Source organism: Cucurbita maxima, unplaced genomic scaffold, assembly GCF_002738345.1.
Source record: "Cucurbita maxima cultivar Rimu unplaced genomic scaffold, Cmax_1.0 Cma_Scf00027, whole genome shotgun sequence".
NCBI lineage: Eukaryota > Viridiplantae > Streptophyta > Magnoliopsida > Cucurbitales > Cucurbitaceae > Cucurbita > Cucurbita maxima.
The window spans coordinates 1,178,326-1,191,525 of record NW_019272043.1 but is presented as its reverse complement, the minus strand read 5'-3'; the positions used below and the strand labels follow the sequence as shown (position 1 = coordinate 1,191,525).

The window sequence follows — 13,200 nt, the reverse complement described above, 5'->3', positions numbered from 1 at the left end:
AAAAAAAAAAAAAAAAAAAAAAAAAAAAAAAAAAAAAAAAAAAAAAAAAAAAAAAAAAACCTTCCTTTAAAATTCAACCCACATAATAGCTGTTCTAATTTATTGAGGGAGGAAACATCAAAACTCAAATTGATTTTTTTTTTTCTCTTTTTGGGAGAGAAACAACTATAATTTCATTGATATGATAAAATTACAAAGGGCAGATCTCCAAGCCCTGGGATCTATAGTAGAAGTTTCCAATGGGAAGTAAGATAAGAGATAGCAAGATTCTTGAAGGAGTAATTTTTACATCATGACAGCCAAAAAAAAACTAAAAATTCAAGGAAGCTAATAAAGGATCTTTCCTTGTAAAAAAAATGTGGTGGTTTCTTTCACTCCAATTAATGATAAAAATTCAGGAAACCTCATTCACTCAAAGGAGAGTGGAGGGAAAATACTGCATTACTCTCCTCTGCCTGTGTCCGTACAACCAATTCAGCTTCAAGGAAAAACAAGGACATCTCAGTTGCAGCTTATCAACCATGTTATGTTCTTCAGAATATGTGGTCCAAAGCAAAATTCCTACTTACTAGCGTTTTGCAATTCCAAATAGATCTAGATACTTCCATTTTCAGGGCAGCTACCTTGCAATAAGCTTTCGTCAAGAATGAAAAAAGAGAGTGCACCAAAAAGATCTCATAATCAAAGCCCTAGTTCAAAACACTCTACAGCTCTAGCATGGTAGTCGTAAAGACCTTTCCTCCCAAATTCAGCAAAACACCGCCGAAGACTAAAAGATATCAGCTGAGCCGGGTACCAAGATATATATGGACAGTCCTGAAACTGTTTCCAGATAAAGAACCCAGGCAATAATAAGTTCAATAGGAAGTTTGGACCCAATTCTTTGACTTTACTTTTAAGTTGCAAGTGAAGAAGAGATGGTTACTGTCCTTGGTCTCCACCGCTCTAGCCAGCAATTGGGAATCTACTAACTCCTATTTGTTGGGTCAGACAGTTGAACCCTAAAGCAATTGAGTGAGAGAACATGCAACGTTTAATAGGTCAACATAGTTTGTAAACTCTTGAGCTGTAGCTTCAGTGAAATATGGAATATTTGTGGGAGAAAGGAAATGTTTTTGGTAGTTTAATGCTTGTTAGCACATATAACAGAAAGCTTGAAATGTTACACCTTTTGGCATTAGGTCTAGTACAAAAAGGAAGGTAGCGGGTCCATATGACAAATAAAGAGAAATAGGTGAATCTTTGTATAGATATTGATTTAATTTTAGAGAACGGAGGGTAAAAAAATATACAGGTATCAATAAACGTGACAGAAATATATGATCTGACTATATTTCCCACAGCATAACTGAATATTCTACAAATGGGGGGGTATTGTTAAAGTGAGGAAGACTATCCAAATTAAGTAAATTAAGATCACTACTCTTGAGAAAATTACAAGAGCTGAACAAAAGATGATACAAAAGGTTCCAAAACATGATGAAGTTATATGTCATTCGATGAGATAGTTGAAAATCAACATTCATCTCAGGACCATACTAACACGTTTGGCATGCAACATAAATATGCAATGAAAGCAGAACGCACCAACAATTGAGAAGGTTGTTATTGTAATCAGTTCAGTAGCAGTCTTCATGTGAACAGGCTCACCTGCTTGCTTGATGTGAATACCTCCCCAAATCATCTGGTTCCAACTTTTTTGCAACACCTAAACCAATCTGATGATGACTGGATAGATCCCAATCAGCTGTGGTCTGAGCATCAGAAGAAGAAACTGGGATATTCCCGTTCCAATAAGAAGGTTGAGGAACCAACTCAAGCCCATTTTTAGTCTGGAACAAAATTTAGAAAATTAAGAAAAATAAATTAATTTAAAAAGGAGGTATAACAGAAAGATGCGAGCATACTGAAGTGGTTAAGGTTGCACCAACAGAATGGAAGGGTGACTGTGGTGCAAAACTTGAGTGGCTTGCATCAGAGCGCCAAGGTGTTAATTGATACTGTGACTCCTTCAATTTTGTCTATCAACACAGAGTAAGATACCAGAACAATAAATAGAAGTAAACAAAATGATTGATCAAACTACAGTTTCGCTTGCCATCATTGATCTATTAAATTCTCAGTACCTCAGTGAGAAGAAGCTTCTCCTGCAAGTGCTTGAATAGAATCTGCAAGAATAAATAAACTCCCCAGAGTTACTTTTCCACTTATTTTAATAGAACAGATTAAAAGCTGCTATATAAGTTTTCTTAAAGTGAATAATAAAGCTTCTAGGTTAATTTCTTGCATCCTTCTTACACACGTTAGATGGGACTATAAAATGACAGATATCAACATATATTAGTCATTTGTTAGTGCATTCATCACAGTAAGGGCAGTACTATCAATCAACTCTACTGAATGACCATTTAGAAGACAATCTCAAACTTCAAGAACCAATTAGAAAAAAAATTCAAACCTCAGGACCAAGCATGTCAATTTTGAAACCTCAAAGACCAATTTTTTTTTTTTTTTTTTTTAATCAGAAACAATGATTAATACATTTCATGGATGGAATGGAATTACAAAAGGACAGTATAAATGTCATGATTTAAAAAGACACTTCCAGAGCAATTAGAGAAGTAAGCCTACACCTATGAACGATTGGTGAGAATTTACATAGAGGGAGCAATAGATGTTAAATGTTCATAAACACTATCAAAATCATAAACTTTATCTTCAAAGATGCACCGATTCCTCTCCAATCCTTTGGACCATAAAAAAAACTCCAGTAAAATTTAACCAAAGACATCTTTTTACGGACCAAATGGGTGATCAATAAGAAATAAACTCCATATACGTTGATATCTCTCCCGGTAAGGCAATGGACCAATTAAAATTGGCAATTCTTTTTCTAAAAAAACCTAACGAATGGACAATGAACAAATAGATGCATCAATGTTTCATCCTAAAACTAAATTAATTTACGTCCCATGGATAAAAGTGTTTAGCCAAATAGGGAAAAACAAATAAAATACAAATTTTAAATATAGAGAAAGTTAATGAACAAGAATTTTTATTATTTCTTAATAAACTATTTACACAAGTCTTTTTGCCAAGTTTCTTATTGGGCTTCAGTTGTAAATTTTTTTGCAATTACCTTTTATGTCCCATTTTGCTTGATTGGAGTCCTTTTTGTTTCAGTTTGCTCTCTTTGTTTGGGTTTTTTTTATACCCTCCTTGTGTACTTCGATTTCTTCTCAAAATAGTTTGATAATTTTGGGATGGGGCATTCGCAAGATCACAATTAGGGCAATCCCCCTTGTGAAAATTAACATCCCTTAACTATTTAATTTCTTTTTCCTTTTCTTGTTTTTTCTAATTGGGAACCCTTTATACAATCCCCCTATGGTTTGGCGAGCTTTCGTTCTCTTTTGTATATTTCATAGATCTAATGAAATGACATACTTCCCATATAAAAAATGATGGGATTAGAGTGTAAAGGTCAATATTAATTACTAAGGTAGTTGTAGTAGGAATTTGTTAGAGACTAAATGTTAAAAAATTGATTTAATCAAATGTCATGTTTCCAATGAAAAAAAAAATGATGACATTAGAGTGTAAAGCTAAAATAGTAACTAAAAGGGTAATTTTAGTAGGAGTTTGTTAGAGACTACTTGTTATAAAGAGAGGGATCAGGCAAGCAAATGATGGGGTTAGAGTGTAAGGGTCAAATAGTAATTACCAAGGTAGTTTTAGTAGGAATTTGTTAGAGACTAAATGTTATAGAATTAATCTAAAAAAGATAGAGACTAACTGTTATAAAACTAATCTTATGAAATGTCATGTTGCCAATGAAAAAATGATGATTGGAGTGCAAAGGTAAAATAGTAATTAGAAAGGTAATTTTAGTAGGAGTTTATTAGAGATACTTGTTATAAAGAGTGGGATCAGTCAAGCAATTTTATGATTGTTCAGACTAGAGCTTGCTCAAAGGGGGATGTGTGATTATTTGTTGTAGGATTGTCAGTTTGTTTAGTCCCTTCGGGCTTAATGGCTCACTTTGTTCGGTTTATGTTTGGAAGGATGATTGTTACGCTTTGATTGGGATTGTGCTCCTGGGTTCGCCTTTTCAAGAGAGGGGCAATATTTTGTGGCATGCTAGCTTCTTTACTAGTTTGTGGGGGTGTGGTTTGAGAGAACCAATAAGATTTTAGAGAGGTGGTGTGGTTTTGGTTCAGGAGATGGTTAGGTTTAATGCCTCCTAGCGGGCTTCAGTCACAAGGCTTTTTGTAAATGGTCTTGGTTTAATTTTGTTGGATTGAAGTCCATTTTTGTAGCTTTCCTAGGAATTCTTTTTTGTTGGGCTTGTTTTTTGATGCTCTTGGTACATTCATCTATTAAATCACCCATCAACCCTGCCGTTTAAGAGGATGGGTTAAGGTAAATTTAATTATATTAATACTTCAATAAACCCTCACTTGTGGGCTTGGAAATTTATAGAAATCCCAACAGTGGAAATCAATATTAATTGGAGAAGAAATTACTTTACATAGGTTTGAACACAAGACCTTCTGCTCTAATATCATGTTAATAACAACAAAACCTCCACCTATTCCCACAATGGTATGGTATCGTCTATTTTAGGCATAAACCCTGGTGATTTTACTTTTGGTTTCACTCTAGTGGCTTTACCTTTGGTTTCATCCAAATGGTTTTGTTTTTGGTTTCACCCAAAAAGGCCTCATTCTAACAAAGATAGTTTTCACTTCTATACCTATGTTGTTTCCCTTACCTAGCCAATGTCGGACTTTGGTCGCATTCCTACAATCCTTCTCTTGCATAAAGTACACCATCGAGTCTCTCCTCAAATAGTCATCTATATGTCTAGCTCCAATTCAAGCCAACTCATTTGCTTTGGAGCACGTTGCTAGTCCAACAGAGTTCAACCACAAGTATACACTATGACTGTCTTTGAGGCTCACAAATTCTTCGTTCCCCACATGAGGACTTTACCAACATGGCTAAAGTCTAGAGCTTGGCTCAAATACCACATTAAATCACCATTCAAACCAAAATTTTAAGTTGGTGGATAATAGTAAATTTAATTATATGAACACTCCAACACTCTCACTCACTAGTGGGCTTGAAAATTTATAGAAAGCCCAACAAGTGAAAATCAATATTAATTGGGGGAGGAAATGGGGTTCAAACTTAGGACCTCTTGTTCATAAATCATGTTAAATCATCAATCAATCAAAAAGTTTAAGTTGATGGGTTAGAATAAATTTAATTATATCAACACTTTAACACATTCATCTTCTCTTAATGAAAGCTCTATTTCTAACCCTCAAAGACGGAAAAGTATTGTTTGTAGAAATTACCTCAAATTATCTAACTACAATTTCTTATCTCTAATCGTCAATACAATTTCAAAATCTTGTTATCTAGTTCCTATCCTAGCCCTGGCCCTCAAATAAAGTAAAGTGATTCGTTCAAAATCCACAGATTTAAAGGCTCACCTTGACATTGCTGACGATGGATTGAGCATCAGGAACAGGAGGTTGCAGTGAATATTCTGCAAGAAGAGACAGCAAAGATGATACAAAGGTGGTTCTCTCTTGTTGAGCTTCCTGATACAACCAGATGAGAACCATGCAGTCCATTACAGATAATATTAGTAAAAAAATACAATGGGGTATCTTAACGGATACTAAACGGTTATCAAACTAGTTAATGGCAACAAAATTAAGCATTCTGAAAGACCAGAAGCCACATCAGAAATGCCAAAGCAAGGAAGGAACCTGCAATGCATATGTAAGACGGATATTTTCCTCAATTATGTCTTGTCTATAGGAGAGAGCTTTAGAAGCAGCATCAACAAGCTCTTGTTGTTGTTGATCAAAGGCCTAATAGAAGGAAACCAAAAAGAAAAAGAAGCCCAACAGCAAAACACCAATGAGAATGGAATCGAAGGAAATGATAAAAGTAGAAAGTTCAGGGAATGTAATAGACAATGAATACAAATCAAAACCCTGCTTACCAAACGCATATAGGCAATACGTTTTTCCAGAACATATTTTTCATTTCGTATTTGTGCTTCCTATTACAATAAGAATCATCAGCGTCTCCAAGTAAAAGAAATCCTAAAAAAAATTGATATAACAATAAAAAAAAAATGTTGGTAAGAAACAAAGCAAATACAAGGCACATGAAAAAAAGTCAACCAAGAAAATTCCCAAAAACTACCAAAGGGATTCCAATCCAACCAAATTAAATCAAGTCCTTATAATTACAAAAAGGTCAAGTGATCGATACCCACATGGAGGTATTTAACTTCACCAACTCTCAAACCTCATCATACTCACTCTCCCTAAAAATTCCATTATTCCTATCAATCCAAATCTCCCACAAGATCGCAAAGAAACTTGAAACTTGCATGCCACAGAACTATCTTTATCATGAAAAGGCAAACCCAGAAGAACCTCCTCAATTATTGTGAAACAATCATGATTCCAAACCCAGTATAAATTAAAAGCATCCAACCAAAGGGACTGACAAAGGGGAATCCCATAAAATGTGAATTTTGTAAATATATGAAAATATTTACAATGGGCTAAGATAGTCCATATGTTTCATTTTACCTTGACAGAATAATCAGCAAGATGCTTGCGTAACAGCACAATTTCATCTTCATGTTCCTGGACTTTAACAACAAGATCCTAAATATGAAACATAGGTTAAAGGGCTTCCTTGTAAATATATGAAACAAAGGGCTAGAACTAAGACATGCCTGTTTCCAGAGACTGTTGGGAATATTTGCTTCAGCCTTTGGCATCATGCCATGTCCAGAAAACTTAATCTGTGGATCATATTCTCCATCCACTGCAAACCTAACAGTCATGAAATAGTTTTCATATGCTATGTTTTATTTAAACTAATAACATAATTGGCCAAGGATGAATCACATCATTTTACTTGCCTGCTAGCAGAGAAAGATGTTGTAGATGGTGAAGAGAATTGTGAGCAACCAGCATTATCAACCGGTGGCTGAACACCAGGAAGAGCATTCACCATCCTGTCCGACATGCTGTTCTCAAAGCGAGATTCTGTATCAACCCGCATGGAAACTTCATCCTTTTGCAAAACATCTTGATGGACAACTAGCGCACCCTGTGAATCAACAATAGAAATGTTCTTCTTAAACCTATGTCCTTCACTATCACCTGAAATATCTGATTGATGCTCCCCATTAGATCCTTGATAGTCATTCTCAATCCATTGGTTTGTGGAATGAAGCCTTTGAGCCAAAGGTTCATCAACCTTCTGCCACATTTCAATGAAAAAATGATAGCATGTCAAGAACAAATTATTATATACAATTAACAGTACATTGTCTGTGAACAAATTACAGAGAGCACACGCAATATCCTGAAGGGGACATTCATAATACCTAACAATCAAGTGGATATGCAAGAAAAACAATGTCAGATACCCGCATTGCATATAAGGATACCTTGGCAAGCTCATGAATTCCAACTTATGTTTATAAGAGACTAAGTTGCAGACCAGCAGCAATTGTAGTTGATCACAATCAGCATAGTAATGTATGGGAAAGGTTGAAACAATTGCTGATATAGGGATATGCCAGGAAGTTGCAAATGATATCCATATTAACTTAAGCCAAAAGCTATGAAACGTTATATAAATTTGCCCAACGGAAAGCCACAGTCACCTTAAATTTCTTGGACAGAGAGGTTTGAATTAATACAATGGTTTTTAGATTCTTGGAACTCAAGGACACAGTTGGTGACCTAAGGGAAAAGAAAAAATCCTTTGGAGAAATGTCAAAAAGAGCTATATTATTTAGTTGAGCAAAACAGAGAGGTTGATGTTGAAAGTTTTTCTTATTTATTTTCAGAGAATTACATGTCCTTAAGACTAACTAAATCCAAATCGGTAATTAATCTAAATTCCCAGATACTAGGTAATCTGAACAAATCCGTACATAATAGGTAACAAGATAAGATAAATTTAAATAAATATCTAGTTACTAGGTCACAATAAATCTAAATAATAATCCCTAGATACTAGGCAACTATCTAAATAATAATCCTAGGTAACTAAATCTAAATAAATCCAATCAGATAAATTAGGGAGGTCAACTACTTCCCTAATTTAACAAATATCCCTCGAAGAGTACATTCATTCTCAGCTTGGATACTAACTCGTGTATTACACAACTATCTCCTAACTTAAAGCTAATCTTTCAACATTTGATAAGTACATTGTATCCTATACCCTAGCCCCTAGGCCTTTTTTTTTTTTTTTTGGACTCTCTTTGAATGTCTCTTATCCCAAAAAAGAATTATATTGAAACTACTTAAATTTCTCCACTTCATAATCAGTTTAGATTTCTATAGCCCCCTTTTGAGTGCTCTTGAGATCACTTATCGACTTGCCTTATTTTGTGTCCTCTCTATAAGAAAATGAAACCTTTGATTATTTTTTTATTATTATTATTATTATTTTATATAAAACAAAAACATTTTCATTGACACGGTGAAATGTATAGAAAAGATCCTATCATGAAGTAATTACAAGAAACTAGACCATTGTGTAATGAAAGAAGATAAGTGGCAATCAATGAAGATAAGTGGCATTCCTAGTATTGTAGTATTCATATAAAAGTCTAAAATACATCATTTAATTGGAACTAAACAAGATAGCTAAAAAAAAATTAGAGAAATAAATAAAAATAAAACAGAAAAAAGAAAAAAAAATCAAGGAGAAAACTTAAGAAGTTAGGGAAAAAATACTGGAAAAAAAACATTAATTTTTCTAATTAGAAGTTAGAACTACAAAAATATTTAAAAATTAAGAAACTTGTAAAATACAACTTTTTATAGTAAACTTGTAAGCCACAGATCAGTGGTAAAAGGGTAGGTTGAGGTGGCGATGGTAGTCGTGTGGGATCACAGGAAAGACGAAAGAGAAAAGGAAAGGAAAAAAAAAAAGCTGAAAAGAAAACAGTGCAGTAAATAATAAATAAAAGAAAAGAAGGCTGAACTCAGAAAATAACCCACTATCACCACCAAAAGCCACTACCACAGTTCACAGGCATAAGCCTCTTTTCATACAGCACAGGTGTAAGCCTTGAGGCACCTAACAGCCGCCTTGCGTCTTACGCCTTAAACAATTTTAAAACACTGGTTGTAAATACAAGAAGGTTGTTTTAAGTTGATCCAAGTCATGCGCCAATGATACAAACTCCACAGGGAATCTCTCAAGCTTTTTTAGATCAGTTTGTTCAGCTTTTTTATTCCACTCAGTTTGTTGTCATTGCAGAAGGATGACAAATCTTTGTGTTGAGTCTGAAAACGGGTGGAAAGTTCACAGTGAAGTCGGCTTAATTGGAGCTGCAAGAGAATAGAGGGCTCTTCGATAAATTAAGCTGCTCAGCTATGTGGGAGGGCGCAGTGCCAAAAAAAGGTGATTGTTTTTTGTGGACTACAACTCACAAAATATAAATACAGATGACAAGGTTCAAAGGAGATATCCCCACATCTCTATCTCCCGGGATATGTGTACAGGTAAATGATTGGCCAAATCCTTGCAAGTTGGAGGCTTAGGGGCAATGCTAGGATTTTATGGAACTGCATGGGTAGAGCTCCTATTTGGCTTTTGTGAAAGGCAAACAAAGGGTTTCAGAGGAACTTTTGCGTAATAGCATACAGCACACTGTCAACCACAAGAAACATTTTAGAAGTTACAGCTCTTTCATGATTTTTTTTTCAATTATAATGTTTTTCTTTCGTACCTTCTAGGTAGGAGAGTCCTCTAGCCCAGACTCTAGGCTATTTCTTGCCTCTGTGTTCTTTATAACATTATATCTCAGTTCTTAACACACACACACACACACACACACCAAAAAAAATAAAAAAATAAAAAGAAAACTACTCAAATAGCTTGGATGTTTTGTAAAGCTCAAATTGGTTGATCTGCAAGAGAAGGGGGCCTGAACTTTCAAACACCAACAAGTATCTAGGTTAGGCAAACATTTTACACCTTAAGATTGAGCAAATCCATTCTACTGAGTTCCTTATCTAAGAGGTCTCTATGAAGACAAAAACCCCAAGGCACTGTTGAACAAGCATTTTTATCAAACTAAAAAAATGAACACCCGCATAAACTCTCTCAAAACCAAAATGAAGACTTCTGTTTCACACCCGGGAAATAAAAATCATACTCTAAATAGTCACTATCCATTTATTTTTCAAATCCTTCAAGTTCTTTCTAATCAAAAGGGAAAAAAAGCACACACACACACACACACACATATATATATATTGATTTATTTCGGAAAAAAAAATCTGAGTTGGTGATTGAACGAAATAGATTTAGGAAGCAAGAATAAAAAAATCCACAACGAGGTCAAATTTCTTCCAAACTGATAAAAATACTCCTACTGAACTGAATGCAAGATATGAAAATAATTAGAGAAGTGAGCAAAATTCAACCACAATCAACTGCATCCAAGAAACTAAATGCTTGGGAAAAAAAAACACAAAACCCACATTTCAGAACATTAATGAAACACTTAGATTTTGTATTAAATTCAATTTATAGTACTTACATATTTTTCAAGTTTCTGGATCTTTTTCTGAAGTTCAATCCTCAGTCGGTTATTTTCCTCCACCTAAGGTATTTAAATTCACTCATGTCAGCATGTAACTTTAAATAATGAAATCTAAGCTGTAACTGAGTCAAATACTCATGCTATGTAAAACACACAGTAATGGGTCAATAAAAATGCAAACGAGGAGAAGGAACAACCAGGTGCAGTTTCTGATGTGGGTAATAGCACATACACCGGTATATGAAAGAATGCTTAAACTACTGGCTTTTAACCAGTACTAAAAAAATGCAAGTTGAAAATTACATCATCAGTAACTCAAACAAGAATTCGGATAGAGAAATATGTTTCGGGGACTCCACCTGAGAAGAAAGATGTACCATTATACAAATTGCACGCACTAATCTATTGACACCATTCTCAAATATCATCAATGATGTCTGATTGCCAAGTTTCTTTATCTCACCAAACAAACAATGCTTATGTTTATACGACTTGATAAAGTTGAAACACAGGTATGCTACCCATGCTACCCAGGATAGATAGCGGCTTAAGCTTCTACATTTCATGTAGAATAAAGCTGCTTCATCAATTGACATTTCGTTTCAACTCACAACAGTTGAAGTCATTGAACTATAAGATGCTACACACTTTTTTTCCTTCAGAAACTTTCTAATCGAATCATACCCCAGGTTATCCTCATTAACAAAATGAGGGGAAAAAACAACAACAACAACATCAACTATAAAACCAGCAATAACGGTTATGATCATATAAAAATCGAAAGAGAAGGTAGTTTTATGAACCCATATTAGATTGCGGTAGCCTATAATCCCAAGCGTTGAGAAAGCAGATTTTGGATAAAGAGAGAGATTGGATTCCTGCAGCTAGCATCTCTATATTCCTACAACATTCTCAATGGAAAAAATACTGCTCAATTGATGGTATGCATTATGCACAACATCGAAAACATGAAAAGGGTTTTAGAAAGAAAACGTGAAGGAAACAACCATGGAGTTAGAGATCTTAGAATCGCGCAAAAGTGAAGTGAAAACAATACTAAATTTAGTGATGAAATTAACAGACGAGTAGCATTCGTTTGATGTTGAAAGACGGAATATGAAAGGGGGGGCAAAGGAAAATTCATTGCACCTGTTGCTTGATGGTAGCCTCGGCTGCTTCAACAGCTTTCAGTACCTGGAACAAGTTGCTATCATTGTTGTTACTGTGATTGTTGGATGAGTGGGAGTTAGATTGCTCTGCTGGTGCAGCACTGACGGCCAAGTCAGAGAATTTTTCAGCCAATGATCTCCCGTCGAAACCATTTTTCATCTTCAACCCCTAGCTCAAACTCAGCTCAAACCAACCGAAAGATGAATGATCCGAACCAGAATGGCTCTGGGTATCTCAAATTAGTGATAAATTCAGCCGCAGAATTGGGTCGTAGGAGTGACACCTCCTCTTTCAGACATTTAAACAACTCAATCAGTGAGAGAAAGAAGGTATGACGTACGAATATCGTGTGAACCCCAAAAGCAAAATGAATATAAAACCCTAACGCAGTGGGAACAAAAGAGAGATGACATATAACTTCAATCCCAATTCTCTATCTGTCCCGCAATGATTCATAAGATAGTGATGCGGTTTTGATGATTTCTTCGAATAAATTAAAGGGAAATGAAGATAAAAGAGAAGGGAAAAAGGAGACAGGAGGAAGTCTAATTCAGCTTAGCTTGAACTTTAGCTCGAACGAAACCACTGTTTTGAACCTGAAGCAATCCATCAATCGATCAAATCCATGGCGTTGTGTATGGATGCAAGTCGGCTCCTCCGCCTGCGAGCTTCAGTTCTGCGAGAGTCCGAGTGAGTGAATTACACGACGCTCGTCGCCATGGTTTATTATGTAATTCAGGTCCCCTCCTCATTTTACCTTTTCTCTCACTCCCTCTCCCACTGAATTAAAATATTCAATCAAAAATACTTTTTTACTTTTAAAAATTTTCATAAATATCTTAAATTTTAAAAAATCAAAAATATTCCTATTTAGTTTTGGATATAAACGAATACTTTATTTCAAAAATATTCTTACATTTTCGAGTTCAAAAATGTTTTTAAGTTTGAACTTTGTTTCAAAATATAATATTTAAAAGCACTCAGTAAACGACTCCACTGTTGAGTCGGAAAATTCAGTCCTATGCAATATTGTTTTTGATAGGACCAACTTTTCCGCACTGTTTTTTGGGGCTCTACTATATTTATTTTTTGAATAAAGCAGATGCATAGTACTACTCTACACACCGATGAACCCACTAAGCATGCTCCTATACACACCCTTAGGTTTAAGGGTTGGCCAGCACACTCTTATGCTGCCAACAAAAATGAATAGAGAGAAATGAGTGTGCATCGTATCATGGTTTAGCATCTGTCCCAAACATGTTGTGGAAGTATTCTATGCTCGGGATATACAAAATAAATGAGGTCTTGCATTTTCAAATTACGGTACATGGTTATGATGCACATCATATTTCCACATTTTTCATAACGTAATGTAACGATCCACTTTTCAAGAGCTTGAGTCACTAACC

At 35.0% G+C, this 13,200-nt stretch overlaps 1 protein-coding gene across 8 annotated transcripts in view; it reads right to left on the bottom strand.

Moving 5' to 3' along the window:
* LOC111499721 overlaps positions 1-12,555 on the bottom strand; it is a 24,919-nt gene extending 12,364 nt beyond the window's left edge. For 3 of the 8 annotated variants that reach the window (XM_023151364.1, XM_023151365.1, XM_023151361.1), the window contains exons 1-11: positions 11,768-12,555; positions 10,616-10,678; positions 6,962-7,305; positions 6,773-6,872; positions 6,624-6,701; positions 6,023-6,082; positions 5,784-5,888; positions 5,502-5,612; positions 2,127-2,168; positions 1,908-2,021; positions 1,651-1,832 (exon numbers count right to left, since the gene is read on the bottom strand). In XM_023151364.1, coding sequence (XP_023007132.1) covers positions 1,651-1,832; positions 1,908-2,021; positions 2,127-2,168; positions 5,502-5,612; positions 5,784-5,888; positions 6,023-6,082; positions 6,624-6,701; positions 6,773-6,872; positions 6,962-7,305; positions 10,616-10,678; positions 11,768-11,947 — 1,379 coding nt within the window. In that variant the 5' untranslated portion in view covers positions 11,948-12,555. Of the gene's footprint in view, positions 1-1,650; positions 1,833-1,907; positions 2,022-2,126; positions 2,169-5,501; positions 5,613-5,783; positions 5,889-6,022; positions 6,083-6,623; positions 6,702-6,772; positions 6,873-6,961; positions 7,306-10,615; positions 10,679-11,767 lie in introns of those variants that run through there. The other 5 variants (XM_023151368.1, XM_023151366.1, XM_023151362.1 and 2 more) reach the window with 5 other exon arrangements.
* Between the last annotated feature and the right edge of the window lie 645 nt (positions 12,556-13,200).